The sequence below is a fragment of the Pristiophorus japonicus genome, chromosome 8 (genome assembly GCF_044704955.1).
Source record: "Pristiophorus japonicus isolate sPriJap1 chromosome 8, sPriJap1.hap1, whole genome shotgun sequence".
NCBI lineage: Eukaryota > Metazoa > Chordata > Chondrichthyes > Pristiophoridae > Pristiophorus > Pristiophorus japonicus.
Window position 1 is genome coordinate 163,192,470 of NC_091984.1, and position 23,535 is coordinate 163,216,004.

The 23,535-nt window shown below is 50.5% G+C and overlaps 1 protein-coding gene across 2 annotated transcripts; it reads left to right on the top strand.

The window, feature by feature from the left end:
• Positions 1–2,096: 2,096 nt before the first annotated feature.
• LOC139268791 (SWI/SNF-related matrix-associated actin-dependent regulator of chromatin subfamily B member 1-A) lies at positions 2,097–23,138 on the top strand. 2 transcript variants are annotated; one of them, XM_070887492.1, is made up of 8 exons: positions 2,097–2,207; positions 5,095–5,224; positions 5,516–5,653; positions 13,864–13,991; positions 15,381–15,547; positions 17,424–17,614; positions 19,880–20,011; positions 22,698–23,138. In XM_070887492.1, the coding sequence occupies exons 1-8, from the start codon at positions 2,114–2,116 to the stop codon at positions 22,735–22,737; spliced, it is 1,020 nt and encodes a 339-aa protein (XP_070743593.1). In that variant the 5' UTR covers positions 2,097–2,113; the 3' UTR covers positions 22,738–23,138. The 2 variants fall into 2 exon arrangements, with proteins under 2 accessions (XP_070743593.1, XP_070743594.1); XM_070887493.1 differs by having other exon boundaries at positions 5,116–5,224.
• Positions 23,139–23,535: the final 397 nt, after the last annotated feature.

Below are 23,535 nucleotides of genomic sequence, written 5' to 3' on the forward strand. Positions count from 1 at the left end.
CCTCCCACCTCTCCCCTCTCCCCTCTCCCCTCCCCCCACCTCTCCCCTCCCCCCACCCCCCACCTCTCCCCTCCCCCCACCTCTCCCCTCCCCCCTCCCCCCACCTCTCCCCTCCCCCCTCCCCCCACCTCTCCCCTCTCCCCTCCCCCCACCTCTCCCCTCTCCCCTCTCCCCTCCCCCCACCTCTCCCCTCTCCCCTCCCCCCACCTCTCCCCTCTCCCCTCCCCCCACCTCTCCCCTCTTCCCTCTCCCCACTCCCCACCTCCCACCACTTCTTCCCTCCCCCCACCTCTTTGTCAGGAAAATGTATCGAGGGATATGGAACAAAGGTGGATGGATGGAGTAAGGTGCAGATCAGCCGTGATGTGATTGAATGGTGGAACAGGCTCGAGGAGTTGAATTGCCTCCTCCTGTTCTTATGTTCACACTGCCATGAGGCCATTGCCGATTGGGCCCGGCTGCAGCCGTGTGAATTAGAGGCTTTTTGTTGGGGTTAGAAATGTTTTAAACAATTTTGTTGAAATTATTCGGCTCTTCTGGTAAAATGATTCTCAACAAGAATTTTGTTTAGTTCTGTTTTAAGGGCACCTGGGGTCCAGCTCCATGAATAGCAGCAACCAATGTTCCCTGTAAGCTTTGCGGCCGTGCACTGCTCCAGGGAACCTGCACAGCCGGCTTATCAGTACAAAAACCGCACATGCACGGGATTCTGAATGGGCCGTGCAGGGACAAACAAAATTAGAGGGAACATTGCCAGCAACCCTCTGATATCTTGGGACAGTGGTCCTCCATGTTAGAGCTTAGACCAAGTGTGCAGCTATGTGACCTATGGAGGCAGCATCTTCACGGCCAAAGCTGAGCCCAATGTCCAGACACGAGGCGGTGTCATTGGATTACGGTCAGGAATGGGAGTGGTTTTGTAGCTGCGAGCCCGGGGCTGTGAGGGAGCCTTTGCTGAAAGTTCACTGACAGAAAACACAGCAAGCTCCTCAAATAGTCACTCAGTGACCGCTATTGCATTTTTCTCTGTCACAGCTGCTTGTTCTTCAGCCACCTCTTGTTTTGGTGCAGGCAGACTGGCAAAAAATAAGATTCAGCAGGTATAAACTCTGAGATGGAGATTCTGCATGTCGTGCAGGTGTCAGCTGAGGCTCAGTGGGTAGCACTCTCACCTCCGAGTCAGAAGGCTGTCCCACTCCAGTGATCTGAACACAAAATCTTAGCTGACACCCCAGCGTAGTGCCTGTCTGAGGTGACATTTTTCGGATGGGATCTTTTATGTCCACCTGCTCTCTCAGGTGGACATAAAAGATCCCAAAGCACTATCTGAAGAAGAGCAGGGGAGTTATCCCCAGTGTCCTGACCAATATTTCATCATCGAACGAGGATAACTTGTTTCCACAGGAGTTCACCGATGTTTCAATGAAGCACCTGATATTCCAGTCCTGAACTCCAGTTGAGGGGGTGGAAGATGCCTGTGCGTGAATTTTTTTAACGTGTGGTGACCGTTGCACATCAGCCATCACACGGGCTTGACAGAGCTAGGCCTTTAGCCAGTGGCAAGGTTTAACCAGGACGACTGGAGATCTGCTCTGCTGCATGGACCTGGTGTGCGCACATACCGCAGTGTGGGCTGGCCCGTGCTGCCCCTGGGCCCCGTACCCTCACTCGCCGCACCTCTGCCACAATGTTCCAGGGCCCGGCGCTCCAACTCTATTTCTAGCCCCGACCTGCGGTGGTGTTCTCTCTCAGATCAATATTTATCCTTCAACTGACATCACTAAAACAGATGATCTGGTCATTATCATGTTGCTGTCTGTCGGAGCTAGCTGTGCGCAAATTTGCTGCTGCATTTCCTACATTACAACAGTGACTCCACTCCAAATATATTTCATTGGGTGTAAAGTGCTTTAGAATGTCGTGAGATGGTGAAAGGAGCTGTATAAATGCAAGTCTTTTCTTTGTCTTTTCTTGCTTTCCTTCCTTTACATTCCTTTTTTTGTTTCGTTTCTTTCTTCCTTTCTTGTCTTTTCTTTCCGTGTTGAATGAGGAGATAATCTATCGCAACCCCTCTCACTGCCTGTCTCTGTCTCAGGTTGGTAACTATCTGCGCATGTTCAGGGGCTCCCTGTACAAGAGGTACCCGTCTCTGTGTCGACGACTGGCCACAGTTGAAGAAAGGAAGAAGATTGTCGCATCCTCACACGGTAGGCACCCTGAGCCCTCACCGGCTGGCATGCAGTGTTTGTTTTCCATTGCTGGCTGTCCCATCCAATGTTGCTGAAAGGGCAAGTGTTTGAGGTGTTTCTGCCAGGTCAGCTCCGCATCAGTTGTATTGTTTTTGTATTTATTACCTCTAGCTGCCCCACCCCCACCCCCAGCTCTCCTGAAGGTGCTGACTCACTGTACTGGGAGCTCAGCCCACCAATTCTTCATGTGAGTGGGGAGTATTGGCCTGCTGTTTAACCGTAGGAGCCATTATGCCCAAATCCAATGCACATAACCTGTACTTTCAAACGGGGGTCATTGGACAGCCACCAGGTGTGGGAACTCTCCGCCACCCCCCCCCCTCCCACAGGGTTCGAGGCTGGGAACTACTAACTTGGCACAAGCCAGGCTCATACCTGGGACCTTGATGCTTGAGAGTGGGTCATACGCCAGCCTTTATCTGTGAGGCCAGTGGGGAACGTGTTGACGACATTTCTATTTTCGCCTCTAAATGGTACGTGCCCAAACTGTCCTGGGAATTCCTCAGTTCTGCTCCGCTCCATCAGGGTGCAAGTGCTGGAAGTGCAGCGCTGGCCCCATAACCGAGCAGCTCCAAGGAACCTGCCCGCCCACCAGTGGTGGAGGGAGGGGAGAGAGCCAAACGGTCAACTCTGCCATCGACGCAGTCTGTGGAACCCCCAGAAGTTTGTGCTCGATTTGTAACCACAGCTGCTCATCCCCTCTCCCCTCAGTGGACAGCCTGGGACAGCCGGCGTGCCAGTGTCCATTGGCATGTAGTCAAGAGTCCAGTGTCCTTTGGGGCATGTAGTCAGGAGTCCAGTGTCCTTTGGGGCATGTAGTCAGGAGTCCAGTGTCCATTGGGGCATGTAGCCAAGAGTCCAGTGTTTATGTATAGTGGCTCCCACTCTAACTCTTTAATAGATTGCAGAATGCACATTGTCGTTTGAAAGGACGCTGGAAGCAGATTCAGTAGTATCTTTCAACAGGGAATTGGATAAATACTTGAAAAAGGAAAATTTTGCAAGGCTATGTGGAACAAGCCGGGGGTTGGGATTAATTGGATTGCTCCTCCAAAGAGCTGGAACAGGCACGATGGGCCGAATGGCTTCCTGTACTGTAGGATTATATGTCTTTGGTGTATAACCGTGTACATGTCTGATTTAGCTTTGCACAGTTTTGAATGATGTGGAAGACTAATGTGAAGCACCTTGCTCTCTCCCCTCTTGTCCCGGGTGATTTTCCTCGAGCTGGGATTCCACATCGCTCCCCCAGCCCCCGTACTGTGACCCAGAGAGCACATGTGAGCCAAGCAGTGTGTGTGGGCTGGATCCCCACTGATCAGGGTCTGGGGGCTGAATAATGATCAGGGTCTGGATACTGATCAGTGTCTGGGGTCTGGATACTGATCAGGGGCTGGATACTGATCAGGGTCTGGGGGCTGGATACTGATCAGGGTCTGGGGTCTGGATACTGATCAGGGTCTGGGGGCTGGATACTGATCAGTGTCTGGGGGCTGAATACTGATCAGGGTCTGGGGGCTGGTTACTGATCAGGGGCTGGATACTGATCAGTGTCTGGGGGCTGGATACTGATCAGTGTCTGGGGGCTGAATACTGATCAGGGTCTGGGGGCTGGTTACTGATCAGGGGCTGGATACTGATCAGTGTCTGGGGGCTGGATACTGATCAGTGTCTGGGGGCTGGATACTGATCAGGGTCTGGGGGCTGGATACTGGTCAGGGTCTGGGGGCTGGATACTGGTCAGGGTCTGGGGGCTGGATACTGGTCAGGGTCTGGGGGCTGGATACTGATCAGGGTCTGGGGGCTGGATACTGATCAGTGTCTGGGTTGCTGGATACTGATCAGTGTCTGGGTTGCTGGATACTGATCAGTGTCTGGGGCTGGATACTGATCAGTGTCTGGGGGCTGGATACTGATCAGTGTCTGGGGGCTGGATACTGATCAGTGTCTGGGGGCTGGATACTGATCAGTGTCTGGGGGCTGGATACTGATCAGGGTCTGGGGGCTGGATACTGATCAGGGTCTGGGGGCTGGATACTGATCAGGGTCTGGGGGCTGGATACTGATCAGGGTCTGGGGGCTGGATACTGATCAGGGTCTGGGGGCTGGATACTGATCTGGGGGCTGGGGTCCGGATGCCGATCAGGGCCTGGGGGCCGGATACCGATCAGGGCCTGGGGGCCGGATACCGATCAGGGTCATAAGCTCCGGCTGCTTTTCAAACCCCTCCAAGCCCAAAGGTGTGAAGGCTGTTTGTATCACCCCCACCTTCGCCCTGGCTGCCATTTAATTTGCTACTCTACGGATAAATAATAATTAGCCTGTTAGTGTTTGGCCTGTTTACATGCTTTGAACTGACAGAAGTATTGATGAAATATCTAACGTGTGTGTTATTCTTATAACTCCAGAATCACTGCACTTCCAACTTAACAAGTCTCATTCTACTGAACTGATTGGTCCATGAGAACCATAATGACTACGTCTCCACTGTCATTAATCCTAGTAACCCCGCTTCATAGGTTGCTGCTAATCACATGACCATTAACATATTATTGGTAATATTGTGTTTTTTACACTAATGACCAGCAAGTAGAGAGCGTGGGGAGGGGAAGGAGCGTGGGGAGGAGAGATCAGAGGAGTTGTCACCCCGGCTGATTGCACACCTTGTATCTCCCAGTGCTGCAGCAGCAGTAAGGCCATGGAACAGGACACCACGTTGTGTCGGAGCTGGCATGGAGAAGCCTTGAAATGTAATTGAGACACCGCTGCAAAGCTTGCTATTCTAGAGTTTTAGATTAAAACTGTACATTTCAAGTATTTATGTTGTGTTTTTTTAATTGATCAGATCATGGTTATACCACTTTAGCTACCAGTGTGACGCTTCTTAAGGCTGCGGAGGTCGAAGAAATCCTAGAGGGGAACGATGAGAAGTACAAGGCCATCTCGATCAGCACTGAACCACCTGCCTATCTCAGGTACTGTCTGTATCTCTCTCTGTCCCAGTACAGCACACACTAAACCACCTGCCTATCTCAGGTACTGTCTGTATCTTACAATGTCCCAGTACAGCACACACTGATAAGATTAATACGGGTCAGTGCAGACTGGGATTAATGAGGGTCAGTACGAATTGGTAGGAGCATAATGTGGGGAGCCTTGTGTAAAGGATGTGTGGCATTATCTGAATCAAGACTGGAAGTGTTGTGACCTTGGAGCACTGCAGCAGCTGCCTCATGGCTATTCTTCGCCTCTTTATGCCAATACAGAGAGCAGAAGGCGAAACGGAACAGTCAGTGGGTGCCCACCCTGCCCAACAGCTCGCACCACCTGGATGCTGTGCCATGTTCCACAACCATCAATCGCAACCGGATGAGCCGGGACAAGAAGAGGACATTCCCACTCTGGTAAGTGTCTCTGAACATCACTGCCAAGCTTGGCAAGGGCCTTGAGCTGAGACCCTGTCCTTCTGGTCTTTGAATGGGAACCCAGAGCTCAAATCCTACCATGGCAAGTTCTGAAATTGAATTCAGTAAATCTGGTCATTTGTGGCAGGCACTAGGAAAATGACACTGAAATCTGCCAGATTGTTGTAAAATCCCAACTGGGTCAGTAATGTCCTTCAGAGAAGGGAACCTACTGCCCTTACCCTGTCTGGCTACAGGTAACTCCAGTCTATCACTATGTGGTTGAATCTCAATGCCCTCAGGGTAACTCGGGATGGCCAATAAATACTGGCGCCAAAAAAAACAACTCCATAGAACATTTCACGATGCAGTACCATTGTTAAATGACTTGGCAGTTGGGGAAAGAAATCATTGTAGGGACACCGGGATAATTTTTAACTCTACGTGTTGATTCACGTGCCACGGACTCCGTAACAGAGGGAAGACTGCACTGTTTATCGGGGGTGAAGTCTGTAGAGTTTAATGGTTCATCAGTGTGTTTCTGTTTGTCTTGTTGGTATGTGTCCTAACTGTGGTGTCATCGGCAGCGAGGAGCTGCTGGTGAGACTTGTATCGAAAGAAGCGAGCTGGTTGTAAACCTATCTAAACACGTGGAGTGAAGTTTGTTTTAAACTACACTACAATATACTTGCATTGGAGGCAGTTCAGAGAAGGTTCACTAGGTTGATTCCTGAGACAAAGGGGGTTGACTTATGAAGAAAGGTTGAGCAGGTTGGGCCTATCCTCATTAGAGTTCAGAAGAATGGAAGGTGATCTTATTGAAATGTATAAAGTTCTGAGGTGGGTCGACAAGGTGGATGCAGAGAGGATGTTTCCCCTCGTGGAGGAATCTAGAACTAGAGGGCATAGTTTCAGAATAAGGGGCTTCCCATTGATGAGTAATTTGTTCTCAGAGGGTTGTAAATCTGTGGAATTCTCTGCCCCGGAGAGCTGTGGAGGCTGGGTCATTGAATATATTTAAGGCAGAGATAGACAGATTTTTGAGCGATAAGGGAATAAAGGGTTATGGGAAGCGGGCAGGGAAGTGGAGCTGAGTCCATGATCAGATCAGCCATGATATTAAGATAGGAGCAGGAGTCGGCCATTCGGCCCCTCGAGCCTGCTCCACCATTCAATAAGATCATGGCTGATCCGATCATGGACTCAGCTCCACTCCCCTGCCCTCTCCCCATAATCTTTTACTCCCTTATCTTTCAAAAATCTGTGTCTATCCACCTTAACTACATTCAATGACCCAGCCTCCACAGCTCTTTGAGGGAGAGAATTCCAAAGATTCATGACCCTCTGAGAGAAGAAATTCCTCCTCATTTCCGTTTTAAATGGGCGACCCCTTATTCTGAAAATCTTTAAGATGATGATTAGCAGTAGAGAATAGTAGCTGGGGGTTATCGTTGCATTTCAGAATGATGCTGGAATAGTGAGCAGTTTTGGCAGGCACGAATAGGACCCAATAATGCTTTTCTGTGGTCCAGCCAGATCTGGCGGTGAATGGCTAAACCAGCTGTCTGCCACATTCGTTCAATCTGCGCCCCTTTGACTTGAGGGAGTGAAGATGAGGGCTGTGCCGGGGATCATCCAGGGTTAGAGAGAGTAATGGTTTTAATAGGGATTGGGGCATCAAAGGTTGTGGTTGAGCAGATCGGTGGCTGCAGAAGTGTTATGGTGAAAAAGGAGGGCCAAAGGCTGGAGTTAAGTGCAGTTGTAAGAGAGTCGGGAGAGAATTTTTTTCCAGGGGCAGACACAGAAGGAGGTATGGTTGGGGGTAGGGGCAGCAGAGGAGGATGTGGGTGGAGAGCAATACAAGGCAATGGTCTGAGAAGGCCTTATCTGTAATTGACACGGTAGGAGTAGCGAGGCCACGAGAGATGGCAAGGTCAAGGGGGTGGCCGTGAATATGGGTTGGGGAGTTTACATGAAAGGAGAGATTAAGGGAGGACAGAAGGCTAGTGAACTCAGAGGAGAGAGAGCATGATGAATTGAGATGGAGGTTGACATCACTAAGGATAAGAAGTCGTTTGGTGCAGAGACTGAGGGAGGAAAGCAGTAAAGATATCTCAATAATAACATTTTTATGGTTTGGGTGGGCTGTAGAGAACGAGAATTTTGAATGAGAGCTGAAAGGGGTGGAATAAGAGAGATGGTCAAAGGAGGAGAAAGTACCGGAGGAGTAGGGGGACAGACCAAGGTGTGATTTAGTGATGAGAGGCACACCGCCATCACGGCGGTCTGGGCGGGGCAAGTGGTGGAAGGTGCAACCAGGCGGGGAGGCTTCGTTTAAAGGTAATGTGTCATCCCTCAGCCAGGTTTCCGTCAGGGCCATGAGGTCGATGCAGTCATCCACGATAAGCTCGTGGATGGCAAGGGCTTTGTTCGCAAGTGAACGGACATTCTGCAAGGAGATGCGGAGAGGGTCGATGATGGCTGATCCACTGCCAGCAGCCACAGAGTCAGTGCTTGGAGGGATGAGTTGGACAGGGAGGAGGTTGACAAGGTTAGCCCCCCCCACGGACAAGCTGTGCGACAAGGTCAGTGAGAGAGTAGGATGGGACAGTTGGGTTGTTACTCGTGAGGAGACCGCGATGAGTGCCTCAATGGGCCCTTTGGAGGATGCCAAGAGAGGCCCAGGGGGAAGCTGTAGACTGGCCTGGGACGGTGGCAGGAGAGTAGGAAGGTCGAAGAGTAATGAAGGGTTGGGCTAGGGATTTGGGGCAGAGTATCCGAGAGAGGAGAGATGAAAGGCGGCATGACGACAGGAGAGACTGGACAGGGAGGGATAGCGAGAAAAGAAAAAACGGGAGAAAGAATTGGAAATAGAAGTGAATGGCTCGGGTCTGAAGCAGCAGCCAAAATGCACATGGCAAATGGACACAGGGAAAATCTCAAGTTACATTGGCCTGGTTATGTAGCAATTATAGAGATGTATATTTCCTGGCAGTAACAGGGAATAGGTTGGTGACAGGAGTAGCAGGCGAGAGAAGTCCAGAAGCTATTTGAAGGATGGAGGTTATTGCCATGGTAATGAGAGTCAGTTTCAGTGCAGGAATATGAGGGCGGAATTCCCGCAAAGTTGGAGGTCACCGTAGATCCGAAGCAGCGGAGAAAATATAAAACCATCACAAGCCAGTGACCAACAAAGAAAAACCAGTAATACGAGTCACCCAGCTCAGCAGAGAAACAGCCACAGTGAGCAAGATATGTTTTTGTTTTAGCAGCAGATTTTTGACACAGCAAATGAGTCCATGTAGTCCAGTGCAGGAACGTAGTGGTGTAACTCGGTGTGGTCCAATGCAGGGACATAGTGGTGTAACTCAGTGTGGTCCAATGCAGGGACTAGTGTGATCCAATGCAGGGACGTAGTGGTGTAACTCAGTGTGGTCCAATGCAGGGACTAGTGTGGTCTAATGCAGGGACATAGTGGTGTAACTCAGTGTGGTCCAATGCAGGGACATAGCGGTATAGCCCAGTGTGGTCCAATGCAGGGACGTAGTGGTGTAACTCGGTGTGGTCCAATGCAGGGACGTAGTGGTGTAACTCGGTGTGGTCCAATGCAGGGACGTAGTGGTGTAACTCAGTGTGGTCCAATGCAGGGACATAGTGGTGTAACTCGGTGTGGTCCAATGCAGAGACATAGTGGTGTAACTCAGTGTGGTCCAATGCAGGGACATAACGGTATAGCCCAGTGTGGTCCAATGCAGGGACATAGCGGTATAGCCCAGTGTGGTCCAATGCAGGGACATAGCGGTATAGCCCAGTGTGGTCCAATGCAGGGACGTTGTGGTGTAACTCAGTGTGATCCAGTGCAGAAGCATAGTGGTATAGCCCAGTGTGGCCCAATGCAGGGACGTAGTGGTGTAGCTCAGTGTGGTCCAATGCAGGGACGTAGTGGTGTAGCCCAGTGTGGTCCAGTGCAGAAGCATAGTGGTATAGCCCAGTGTGGTCCAATGCAGGGACGTAGTGGTGTAGCCCAGTGTGGCCCAATGCAGGGACGTAGTGGTGTAGCCCAGTGTGGTCCAATGCAGGGACGTAGTGGTGTAGCCCAGTGTGGCCCAATGCAGGGACGTAGTGGTGTAGCCCAGTGTGGTCCAGTGCAGAAGCATAGTGGTATAGCCCAGTGTGGCCCAATGCAGGGACGTAGTGGTGTAGCCCAGTGTGGTCCAGTGCAGAAGCATAGTGGTATAGCCCAGTGTGGCCCAATGCAGGGACGTAGTGGTGTAGCCCAGTGTGGCCCAATGCAGGGACGTAGTGGTGTAGCCCAGTGTGGTCCAGTGCAGAAGCATAGTGGTATAGCCCAGTGTGGTCCAATGCAGGGACGTAGTGGTGTAGCCCAGTGTGGTCCAATGCAGGGACGTAGTGGTGTAGCCCAGTGTGGTCCAATGCAGGGACGTAGTGGTGTAGCCCAGTGTGGTCCAATGCAGGGACGTAGTGATGTAGCCCAGTGTGGTCCAATGCAGGGACGTAGTGGTGTAGCCCAGTGTGGTCCAATGCAAGGACATAACGGTATAGCCCAGTGTGGCCCAATGCAGGGACGTAGTGGTGCAACTCAGTGTGGTCCAATGCAGGGACATAGCGGTATAGCCCAGTGTGGCCCAATGCAGGGACGTAGTGGTGCAACTCAGTGTGGTCCAATGCAGGGACATAGCGGTATAGCCCAGTGTGGTCCAATGCAGGAACGTAGTCATGTAGCCCAGTATGGTCCAATGCAAGGACATAGCGGTATAGCCCAGTGTGGCCCAATGCAGGGACGTAGTGGTGCAACTCAGTGTGGTCCAATGCAGGGACGTAGTGGTGTAGTCCAGTGCAGGGACGTAGTGGTGTAGCCCAGTGTGGTCCAGTGCAGGGACGTAGTGGTATAGCCCAGTGTGGTCCAGTGCAGGGACGTAGTGGTGTAGCCTAGTGTGGTCCAGTGCAGGGACGTAGTGGTGTAGCCCAGTGTGGTCCAGTGCAGGGACGTAGTGGTGTAGCCCAGTGTGGTCCAATGCAGGGACGTAGTGGTGTAGCCCAGTGTGGTCCAGTGCAGGACGTAGTGGTGTAGCCCAGTGTGGTCCAATGCAGGGATGTAGTGGTGTAGCCCAGTGTGGTCCAATGCAGGGACGTAGTGGTGTAGCCCAGTGTGGTCCAATGCAGGGACGTAGTGGTGTAGCCCAGTGTGGTCCAATGCAGGGACGTAGTGGTGTAGCCCAGTGTGGTCCAATGCAGGGACGTAGTGATGTAGCCCAGTGTGGTCCAATGCAGGGACGTAGTGGTGTAGCCCAGTGTGGTCCAATGCAAGGACATAGCGGTATAGCCCAGTGTGGCCCAATGCAGGGACGTAGTGGTGCAACTCAGTGTGGTCCAATGCAGGGACATAGCGGTATAGCCCAGTGTGGCCCAATGCAGGGACGTAGTGGTGCAACTCAGTGTGGTCCAATGCAGGGACATAGCGGTATAGCCCAGTGTGGTCCAATGCAGGAACATAGTGGCATAGCTCAGTGTGGTCCAATGCAGGGACGTAGTGGTGTAGCTCAGTGTGGTCCAATGCAGGGACGTAGTGGTGTAGCCCAGTGTGGTCCAGTGCAGGGACGTAGTGGTGTAGTCCAGTGCAGGGACGTAGTGGTGTAGCCCAGTGTGGTCCAGTGCAGGGACGTAGTGGTATAGCCCAGTGTGGTCCAGTGCAGGGACGTAGTGGTGTAGCCCAGTGTGGTCCAGTGCAGGGACGTAGTGGTGTAGCCCAGTGTGGTCCAGTGCAGGGACGTAGTGGTGTAGCCCAGTGTGGTCCAATGCAGGGACGTAGTGGTGTAGCCCAGTGTGGTCCAGTGCAGGACGTAGTCTTGGTGAGTGAAGCCCAGGAATTCAGAACACAAATTTGAGAAGCAGGGATGGGGTATGGGTGATGACGCATTACAGCATGGCACTTAGACAATAATAATAGGATTAGGCAGAGTCAGCACGGATTTATGAAAGGGAAATCATGTGTAACAAATCTGTTGCCGTATTTTGAGGTTGTAACTCGCAGAATAGATAAGGGGTGTGGTGTATTTGGATTTTCAGAAGGCATTCAATAAGATGCCTTTTAAAAGGTTATTAAACAAAATGAGGGTTCATGGGATTGGGGTAATATACCAGCATGGATTGAGGATTGGTTAACGGACAGAAAACAGAGAGCAGGAATAAACGGGTCATTTTCAGGTTGGCAGGCTGTAACTAGCAGGGCACCACAAGGCTCGGTGCTTGGGCCTCAACTATTCACAATCTATATCAGTGATTTAGATGAGGGGACCAAATGTAATATATCCAAGTGTACTGATGATACAAAGCTAAGTGGGGGTGTAAGTTGTGAGGAGGATGCAAAGAGGCTTCAAGGGAATATAGACAGACTAAGTGAGTGGGCAACGACATGGCAAATGGAATATAATGTGGAGAAATGTGAAGTTATCCACTTTGGTCGGAAAAATAGAAAAGCAGAGTATTTTTTAAATGGTGAGAGATTGGGAAATGTTGGTATTCAGAGGGACCTGGGTGTCCTTGTACACGAAACACTGAAAGTTAACATGCAGGTACAGCAAGCAATTAGAGAAAATGGTATGTTGCCGTTTATTACAAGAGGATTTGAGTATAAGGGTAAATATGTCTTACTGCAATTGTACAGGGCCCCAGTGAGACCACACCTGGTGTATTGTGTACAGTTTTGGTCTCCTTACCTCAGGAAGGATATATTTGCCATAGAGGGAGTGCAGCAAAGGCTCACCAGACTGATTCTCGGGATTGTCCTATGAGGAGAGCTTGAGTAGACTAGGCCTATATTTTCTAGAGTTTAGAAGAATGAGAGGTGATCTCATTGAAACATACAAAATTCTTACAGGGCTTGACAGGGTAGATGCAGGGAGGATGTTTCCCCTGGCTGGGGAGTCTAGAACCAGGGGTCACAGTCTCAGAATAAGGGGTCGGCCATTTAGGACTGAGATGAGGAGACATTTCTTCACTCAGAGGGTGGTGAATCTTTGCCCCCAGAAAGCTGTGGCAACTCAGTCGTTGAGTATATTCAAGACTTAGATAGACAGATTTTTGGATATTGAGGGAATCAAAGGATATGGGGATAGTGCAGGCAAGTGGAGTTGAGATAGAAGATCAGCCATGATCTTACTGAATGGTGGAGCAGGCTTGGAGGGGCCGAATGGCCTACTCCTGCTCCTATTTCTTACCATGGGGGGAGGGGGGAGAAGAGAGAGAAACGGGGGTGGGAGGGGGAAGAAGAGAGAGAAACGGGGGTGGGGGGGGAAGAGAGAGAAACGGGGGTAGGGGGGAGAGAGAGAGACACTGGGTAGGGGGGAGAGAGAGAGAGAGACACTGGGTAGGGGGGAGAGAGGGGGCAGAGAGAAGGACGATAGGGAACTTGGGGAAGACGGATCATGTTTCTCGGAAAGCTTGGTGCGTCAGGGACATCGTTGGAGTGGATGAAATCCAGAAACCATGACCCTATTCACCATACCCAATAAACCTGTTAACAATCCGTGACCCACACAAAATGCCCCATCTATGGCCGGGGGGGAGGTGAGGGGTAAGGTCATACAATTGCGCTGGGGTAAGGGACTTTGGCTGGACCTTGGTGGCTTTTGCTGGGTTGTTGGAGATCTGTCCTATCTGGCTTCTGAAGTCAGAATGGATTGAATTACAATTTGCAAAATCAGTCAGAACTTGGGCTGGGTGGTTCCAGTTATACATTCCAGAGAAACTTCAGGGTGTGGCTTATCCTCCAAGGAGACCAATCAGCAATAGGTCATGTGATAATGGCGAGCCAATCACAGACACAGCGACCATTTTATTAGTACAAATAAACGCATCTTTGCTTAAAAGCTGTTACATCTCTAGCCTTTGCCAATTCTGACGAAAGGTCATCGACCTGAAACGTTAACTCTGTTTCTCTCTCCACAGATGCTGCCTGATCTGCTGAGTATTTCCTGAAAGATTAACTGTTCATTGGCTGCATTTTATTTAGCAATGGCCTGCTATGTCCTGTAATGTAGGTTAAGCATTGATTGAAATAAATGTTTCAGCAGTGACTACTCACTGAGCAAGTACAGATGCTGCAATAGACTGCAGGTGTCGGGGTGCATTAAATAAGACCTTTGATTCTCTCTCTTTCCCCGCCCCCCCCCCCCCCCCACCCTCCACAGCTTTGATGACCATGACCCAGCTGTGATCCATGAAAATGCCTCTCAGTGTGAGGTGCTGGTTCCTATCCGTCTTGACATGGAGATAGACGGGCAGAAGCTGAGGGACGCCTTCACATGGAACATGAATGGTGAGTAACAGCGATGGAAATACCTCTGGTCTCCCCTTCGCTGTGATCCCACCCATCAGTGCAAGCTAAGGTAGTGATCTGTAGGGCACATCCAAATAGTTCTGCTTCAGTCCTTGTGCTTAATCCAGTACCGAGCTGTGAGGGGAACAGAGGACGTGTTCACACACAAGACAGGCCCTGGCTCACTCCTCCCATTGTGGCCTGGAGGCGCAGTCGTAGAAACATAGACTGATGCAGCCCAGAAGGAGGCCCTTCAGCCCATCGTGCCTGTGCCAGCTCTTGGAAAGAGCTATCCAATTATCCCACACCCTGCCTATTCTTCATAGTCCTGCAACTTTTCCCCTTCATATACTTATCCAATTCCTTTTTCAAAGTTACTATGAAATCAGCTTCCAATACCCTTTAAGGCATTGCATTCCCGATAACAGCAACTAAAAATAATAATTCTCCTCCTCCCCCTGCCTCGTGACCTTTGCTAAAGCCCCTGATGTAATACTGCAGGTACACGGCACTGACCTTGATAATGCAAAATAACCAGGTAGCTGGGACATTGGGGTTGTCCTGTGTCGGTGAAGAAACTCCGGGATTGGGCAGATTAGGCTGGCAGGAGGCCGAGTGTGAGAACCTGATGACGTACATTCTCTGTATCCACCCCACTGAATTCCACCTCGAGATATCGCCCCTCAATCTTCTAAACTCAAGGGAATGCAGACCTCATGTCCTCATTATTTTCACTCTCTAAGCCCTGGTATCATCCTGGTGAGTCTGCGTGCACCCCCTCCCAGGCCAATATATCCTACCTGAGGTGCGGGGCCCAGAACATCCCTAAGCAATCATCGGCAATAAAGTACTTTTGAAGTGTAGTTGTTGTTGTAATGTAGGAAATGCAGCAGCCAATTTGTGCACAGCAAGCTCCCACAGCCAATGACCAGATCATCGGTTTTAGTAATGTTGGTTGAGGGATAAATATTGGCCAGAGAGCCTGGGGAGAACTCCCCTGCTCTACAAAATAGTCCCATGGGATCTTTTATGCTAGATGGCCTGGTGTTAGAGCAGGCCGACAGCCCTCGGTTTAACGTCTCATTCGAAAGGCGGCATCTCCGACAGTGCAGCACTCCTCAGCACTGCACTGAAGTGTCAGCCTAGATTTTTTTTTGTGCTCCAGTCTTTGGAGTGGGACTCGAACTCATGACCTTCTGACTCGGCGGTGAGAGAGCTGCCCACTGAAGCATGGCTGACCACTGAATATCTGTAGCTGGCCTTGGGCACGGGAGCAGGAGTGTCGGTGAGGCTGGCCTGCCCTTTCACTGCGGTGTGTGCTACCCTTGTTGTGCTTGGTGTTGAGCATTGCTTTTCCTGTTCACAACCAGCGTCTCCCCTCCTTTGCAGAGAAGTTGATGACCCCGGAGATGTTTGCGGAGATTTTGTGTGACGACCTGGATTTGAATCCTTTGACCTTTGTGCCTGCCATCGCCTCAGCGATTCGCCAACAGATTGACTCTTACCCCACGGACAGCATTCTAGAGGATCAGTCCGATCAGAGGGTCATCATTAAGGTTAGTGAATGCTGCCAAATCCTGCAGCAGTCCCGGCTCAGGCCCTGATCTCAGTGCCCTGGGCTAGCGAGGGGAATAATTCCAGCCAGGCTGATGCTTCCAACTTGTTGTATTTCTGCTGCAAAGTAGTGAGGGCGAGATGAGGCTGGGCTGAAATCCCCTTGTGGTCGGATAGCCTGCCGACACAGACTGGCATGGTTCCTGGCTTCCCTGGAACTCGATGCCACCATGGAGCAGTGTTTGAAGGCGGCCTAGATTTTATTCTCAGTCATAGTTACACTTGAGGCAGAGCCTGTGATAGGCTGAGTAGCCTTTGTTTTTGGTCACAGATCTAACCCATTTTTTCCAAATGAATTCACCCATGGCCGGGCATATTGGTGGTCCAGTCTTGGGTCTATCTCGGCATGGCCAGCAGCACTGGTGATCCAGTCCTTAGTCTATCTCAGCACGGCCAGCAGTGCTGGTCCAGTCCTGGGTCTATCTCGGCATGGCCAGCAGTGCTGGTCCAGTCCTGGGTCTATCTCGGCATGGCCAGGTATGTTGGCCCAGTCCTGGGTCTATCTCGGCACGGCCAGCAGTGCTGGTCCAGTCCTGGGTCTATCTCGGCATGGCCAGGTATGTTGGTCCAGTCCTGGGTCTATCTCGGCACGGCCAGCAGTGCTGGTCCAGTCCTGGGTCCATCTCGGCACGGCCAGGTATGTTGGTCCAGTCCTGGGTCTATCTCGGCACGGCCAGATATGTTGGTCCAGTCCTGGGTCTATCTCGGCACGGCCAGGAGTGCTGGTCCAGTCCTTAGTCTCTCTCAGCACGGCCAGGAGTGCTGGTCCAGTCCTTGGTTTATCTCGGCACGGCCAGGAGTGCTGGTCCAGTCCTTAGTCTATCTCTGCACGGCCAGGAGTGCTGGTGGTCCAGTCCTTGGTCTATCTTGGCACGGCCAGCTATGTTGGTCCAGTCCTTGGTCTATCTCGGCACAGCCAGTAGTGCTGGTGGTCCAGTCGTTGGTCTATCTCAGCACGGCCAGGAGTGCTGGTGGTCCAGTTGTAGGTCTGTGCCAAAGCTGCCCTTGTTGTGATGCCAATGCCTCCAGTTGAGTTCGACCTATGTCCTAATAAGAAGGATGCTGCAACAGGAAAGGATCTCTGGGTAGAGGCAGCTCCAGCGGGAAGGGAATGAGTTTGATCCCAGGGACACAGGCCGCACTGGGTGAACAGCACCTAGCTCCTCCTGGATGTGATGATTCGCCTGATTCCCTAGTGGCATTAACTGCACGGCCTGCTGCGATACTGAGAACCATGTTCGAGTTGCTGAGCTGGCCGATCTTGGCACTCCAATTGTCTTCTGTGCCCCTGCGCTAGGGAGCTGGTTACTACATAGACCCATTCCACCCCGTGGGAAAGTGCGGCCACAGACCAGTAACAAGGGGCTGGTCTGTGATCCCACAGTGGTTAAATAGTCTGTCACCACGTACTGTCAGGATTCTGGTGAGTGGGTTATTGCCCGCAGAGCAGGAAGAGCCCAGGCTCCATCTGTTGCTCAGCCTGTGAGCCCCAGAGCCCAGACTCCCCCCCCCCCCCCCCCCCCCCCCCCGCCCCAGGGCCTAGGCTCCCCGGGGTCCAGGCTGTCCCCGTCCCCCACCCCTGCCCTGGGCCCAGGCTCCCACTGCCCCGGGGCCCAAGCTCCAAGCTCCCCCGCACCCGGGCCCCAGGCTCCGCTCCCCCCTACCCCGCCCCGCCCCGGGGCCCAAGCTCCCCCGCCCCAGAGCCCAGACTGCCCCCTGCCTCCAGCCCCTCTGCCGGCCAGCCTTCCACTCTCAGTTATTTACACAGTCGGGACCTGAGTAACACTGGGCAGTAATGGAAGTGTTGTGTTTGTGCAGCTGAACATTCACGTGGGGAATATCTCGCTGGTGGATCAGTTTGAGTGGGACATGTCCGAGAGGGAGAACTCGCCTGAGAAGTTTGCTCTGAAGCTGTGCTCTGAATTGGGCCTCGGAGGGGAGTTCGTCACCACCATCGCTTACAGTATCCGGGGCCAGCTGAGTTGGCATCAGCGCACGTACGCTTTCAGGTAGGCCTGCTCTCCACTGGCCAAGGTTGGCACAGTTTGATTGCTTTTTGTATCTGCTCTTTCGTTTTTATGATTTCTGTACACGGACCCATTCATCTCTCGGCCCCTCCACGTTTCCAGCTTCTCATCATTTAGAGAATACTTTGATCTGTCTTTCTTGGGTCCAGGGTGGATGACCCCGCATTGAACTCCATCTGCCACAGTTTTGCCCACTCACTCACTCACTCAATCTATCAATGCCCCTTTGCAGCTTCCTGCTCCCATCGACACTATTTACTGTGCCAGAAAACCTGGATATATGGCTCGCTATTCCTTCATCCAAGTCATTGATAAATATAGTGAAAAGGTGAGGCCCCAGCACAGATCCCTGGGGGGCAGCACTAGTCACATCCTGTCAATTGGACAACATTCCCTTTACCCTTACACTCTGTCTCCTACCACCTAGCCAATTCCCTGCCTATGATACTCTGCTGCCTCCCCCTCCCCGTTCCCCATTAGTCCACTCGGAATTACTGGAGCCCTTGCTTGTTTACCAGGTTCCTCCCATCCTTTCTGCAGGCATTGGCTCCCAGCCTGGAAACAGCATCACTGAGTGGCACCAGCCCAGTGACCATGCCTGGGCCTAGACTGCATGTGTTGCCTTCTTACCCGTGAGCCCCAGCTCCTGTGAAGGGGAACATAAATAGAAGCAGGTGCAGACCAGTTGGTCCTTCGAGCCTGCTCCGCCATTCAATGAGATCATGGCTGATCTTCTCGTGTTGGGCATCGTCCACATGTCCAACACAAGACTCCCAAAGCAAGCACTCTACTCGGAACTTCTACACGGCAAACGATCCCCAGGTGGGCAGAGGAAACGTTTCAAGGACAGCCTCGCAAAGTGTAACATCCCCATCGACACCTGGGAATCCCTGGCCAAAGAACGCCCTAAGTGGAGGAAGAGCATCCGGGAGGGTGCTGAGCACCTCGAGTCTCATCGCCGAGAGCATGCAGAAATCAAACAAAGATAACGGAAAGAGCGTGCGGCAAACCAGACTCCTCACCCACCCTTACCCTCAACGACTATCTGTCTCACCTGTGACAGGGACTGTAATTCCCGTATTGGACTGTTCAGTCACCTGAGAACTCACTTTTCGAGTGGAAGCAAGTCTTCCTCGATTTCGAGGGACTGCCTATGATGATGGCTGATCTTCCAACTCAACTCCACTTTCCCGCACTGTCCCCATATCCCTTAATTTCCTTCATATCCAAAAATCTAGCGATCTCTGTCTTGAATATGCTCAATGACTGAGCCTCCACAGCCCTCTGGGGTAGAGTATTCCAAAAATTCATCGCCCTCTGAGTGAAGAAATTTCTCCTCATTTCAGTCCTAAATGGCCGACCCCTTATTCTAAGACTGTAACCCCTGGTTCTAGACTCCCTAGCCAGGGGAAACATCCACACTGCATCTACCCTGTCAAGCCCCTTAAGAATGTTTCAATGAGATCACCTCTCGTTCTTCTAAATGCTAGGGGATATAGGCCCATTGTACTCAAGCTCTTCTCACAGACAATCCCCCCATCCCAGGAATCAGTCTGCTGAACCTTTGTTGCACTCTGTCTAAGGCAAGTATATCCTTCGTTAGGTAAGAACACCAAAACTGATTCTGGCCCTATATAATTGTAGTAAGATGTCTTTACTCATACTCCAATCCCTTTGTAATACAGGGGCTAACGTACCATTTGTTTTCCTAATTGTTTGCTGTACCTGCAAGTTAACTTTCTATGATTTGTGTACACCCAGGTCCCTCTAAATGCCATCTTTTTAAAAAAAAAATATATATATATATACTCTGCTTTCCTATTTGTTGTACAAAAGTGGATAACTTCACATTTCCCCACATTATATTCCATCTGTCACCTTGCCCACTCATTTAACGTATCTATTTCCCTTTGAAGTCTCTTTGCATCCTCCTCACAGCTTACAATCCCACCTAGCTTTGTATCGTCAGCAAACTTGGATACATTGCATTCAGTCCCCTCATCTAAGTCATTGATATAGATTGTAAATAGTTGAGGCCCCAGCACTGATCCCTGCGGTACCCCAACCCACTGAGCCGTGTGGGGGGAGCGGGGGCGTGGGGGTGGGGGGGGGTGGGCGGGCGGGCGCTCCGCATGCCGTTCATCTACCTGCTGAGGTGAGAGGGGGCGCGGGTGGTGAGGGCTGTTCCGGTGCTTCTCTGCAGTAAGTGATTGTACGGTCTGCTTTCTAATTCCCACGCTGTGACAGTGAGAACCCTCTCCCCACAGTGGAGATCGCGATCCGGAACACAGGGGACGCTGACCAGTGGTGCCCCCTACTGGAGACGCTGACTGACGCCGAAATGGAGAAGAAGATCCGGGATCAGGACAGAAACACGAGGTAGGTCTATCTCCCCGAGTTACTGAACCCCACACAGGTTCATATAGAGCACACTGCCCTCGCACATGCTGCCCCCCTACCCCGGCCTTCTGCAGCGTTTGAAACTGTTTAACTACCCTTTTGCTTTTCTGTGTGACTCACTAAGATGCAGGGTACATCACGGGTTAGATACAGAGTAAAGCTCCCTCTACACAGTCCCATCAAACACTCCCAGGGCAGGTACAGCACGGGTTAGATACAGAGTAAAGCTCCCTCTACACAGTCCCATCAAACACTCCCAGGTCAGGTACAGCACGGGTTAGATACAGAGTAAAGCTCCCTCTACACTGTCAGAAAGAAAGACTTGCATTTATATAGAGCCTTTCATGGCTTCAGGTTCCCCCAAAACGATTCAGTCATTGAATTTCAATTGAAATGAAGTCACTGTTGTAATGTTGGAAATGTGGCAGCGAATTTGTTCCCACAAACAGCAATGTGATAATGACCAGATAATCCCATAATCTGTGGGATCTTTTATGCCCACCTGAGAGGGCAGATGGGGCCTCGGTTAAAACATTTCATCCCAAAGACAGCACTCCCTCAGTCCTGCACTGGAGTGTCACTCACCACTTTGTGCCTCCTACTGAAGTTTGGGTATGTGTGAGAACCGGATCGGGCTTTAGCTAAACCCTGGTGACAATGCAGCTAAGCCTAAGGGCGATGGTGAACTATATGTTGTCGTTCGAATGTAGAAATGGCTACCATGTGGAGTGGTTGAGGTGAATACCGTAGATGCATTTAAGTGCAAGCTAGATATGTCATGAAAGGAGTAGAGGGATACGTTGATGGGGCGATGAAGTAAATAGAGTGGGAGGAGGCTCGCGCGGAGCATAAACACGACATACGCCGTTGGGCCGAGTGGCCTGTTTCTGTGTTGGAAATGGCAGAGACTTTGAACAAATATTTTGTGTCGGTCTTCACGGTGGAAGACATTAAAAACATCCCAATAGTGGATAGTCAAGGGGCTACAGTGAGGAAGAAACGTAAAATAATCACTATCACTAAAGAAGTAGTACTCGGTAAAATAATGGGACTAAAGGCAGACAAGTCCCCTGGACCTGATGGCTTACATCCTAGGATCTTAAAGGAAATGGCTGCAGAGATTGTGGATGCATTGGTTATAATCTACCAAAATTCCCTGGATTCTGGAGAGATCCCAACGAATTGGAAAACCGCAAATGTAATGCCCCTATTTTTAAAAAAAGGAGGCAGGCAGAAAACAGGATATTATAGGCCAGTTAGCCTGACAACTAGCATTGGGAAAATGCTGGAGTCCATTATTAAGGAGTAGTAGCAGGACATTTAGAAAATCATAATTTAGTAAAGCAGAATCAACATGATTTTATGAAAGGGAAATCTTGTTTGACAAATTTGCTGAACTTCTTTGAGAATGTAATGGACAGGGTGGATAAGAGGGAACCAGTGGATGTGGTGTATTTGGATTTCCAGAAGGTATTCGATAAGGTGCCACATAAAAGGTGACTGCACAAGATATAAGTTCACGGGGTTGGGGGTAATATATTAGCATGGATAGAGGATTGGCTAACTAACAGAAAACAGAGAGTCGGGATAAATGGATCATTTTCCGGTTGGCAATCAGTAACTAGTGGGGTTCCACAGGGATCGGTGCTGAGGCCTCAACTATTTAATGATTTGGATGAAGTGACAGAGTGTAATGTAGCCAAGTTTGCTGATGATACAAAGATGGGTGGGAAAGGAAATTGTGAGGAGGACACAAAATCTGCAAAGGGATATAGACAGGATAAGTGAGTGGGCAAAAATTTGGCAGATGGAGTATAATGTGGGAAAATGTGAGGTTATCCATTTTGGCGCAAAAAAATAAAAGCAAATTATAATTTAAATGAAGAAAAATTACAAAATGCTGCAGTACAGAGGGACCTGGGGGTCCTTGTGCATGAAACACAATAAGTTAGTATGCAGGTACAGCAAGTAATCAGGAAGGCAAATGGAATGATGGCCTTTATTGCAAGGGGGATAGAGTATAAAAGCAGAGAAGTCCAGCTACAATTGTACAGGGTATTGGTGAGGCCACACCTGGAGTACTGCGTAGTTTTGGCCTCCTTATTTAAGGAAGGATATACTTGCATTGAAGGCTGTTTAAAGAAGGTTCACTAGGTTGATTTTGGAGATGAGGGGGTTGACTTATGAAGATAGGTTCAGTAGGTTGGGCCTGTACTCATTGGAGTTCAGAAGAATGAGAGGTATTCTTATTGAAACATATAAGATCGAGGGGGCTCGACAAGGTGGATGCAGAGAGGATGTTTCCACTCAGGGGAAACTAGAACTAGGGGGCATAGTTTCAGAATAAAGGGCCGCCCATTTAAAACTGAGATGAGGAGGAATTTCTTCGGAGGGTTGTAAATCTATGGAATTCTCTGCCCCAGTGAGCTGTGGAGGCTGGGTCATTGAATATATTTAAGGCGGATATAGACAAATTTTTGAGCAATCAGGGAGTAAAGGGTTATGGGGAGCGGGCAGGGAAGTGGAGCTGAGTCCTTGATCAGATCAGCCATGATCTTATTGAATGGCGGAGCAGGTTCGAGGGGTCAAATGGTTCCTATTCCTGTTCCTATTTCTTATGTTCTTAAATACTATACAAGTACTGCCATTTTTTTTTGTTTTACAGGCGCATGAGACGTCTCGCAAACACAGCTCCAGCCTGGTAACTGATCCCATCTCACCCTGTCTCCAGCCTGGTGACCAATCCCGTCTCACCTTGGTCTCCAGCTTGGTGACCAATTCCGTCTCGCCCTGGTCTCCAGCCCGGTGAGCAATCCCGTCTCACCCTGGTCTCCAGCCTGATTCAGGTGGTGCAGTTCCTGCAACAAGCATTGCAAGTGCTAGTTCTGAAAGAAGAGTAGACATTCCCCACAGTGGCCTTGTTGCAGACCCCCACACTGTGTATAAAGACTGGTGCAGTAGTCGTCTGAGCATCTCGCAAGATGTCTTCATCGTATCCAGTTTCAATCCAGTGCACAACAATCTTGCCTTAATCCGTCTTTTGTATAGGTGCCCATTGCACTTCTAGAGCAGTTTTTTTTAAATAAAGTTCTTAATTTTAATTATATAGTAATAGTTTTCATTTTTTATTGCCTACTGATGTGACCATTTGCTTGGGGGAGATTATAAAACTGGTCGTAAATCATACCTACTGGCTGTTTCTCCCACCTCACCACATCCCCAGCCCGTTGGTGCCTTGGTGAATGGAAGATGAAGTGTCTGCACATGTTCAGATAGATTTGAAGGCAAAGCTCCTTCTGGTATCTGAAACCAACGAGCTTAGTCACAAATGTTTTTTTTCTTGAAGTGTAGTGGGCCGTACTTGTGTCTGGGGCGAGCACCGAGAGCCAAAGGAAGTGAAGTGATTGGTGAGAACACTGATCATCGTGTCGGGCAGTGATTGGTGAGAACCAATCGTGGGCCACCCCGACCTGTGAGAGGACACCACTGCAGGTCGGGAGGAT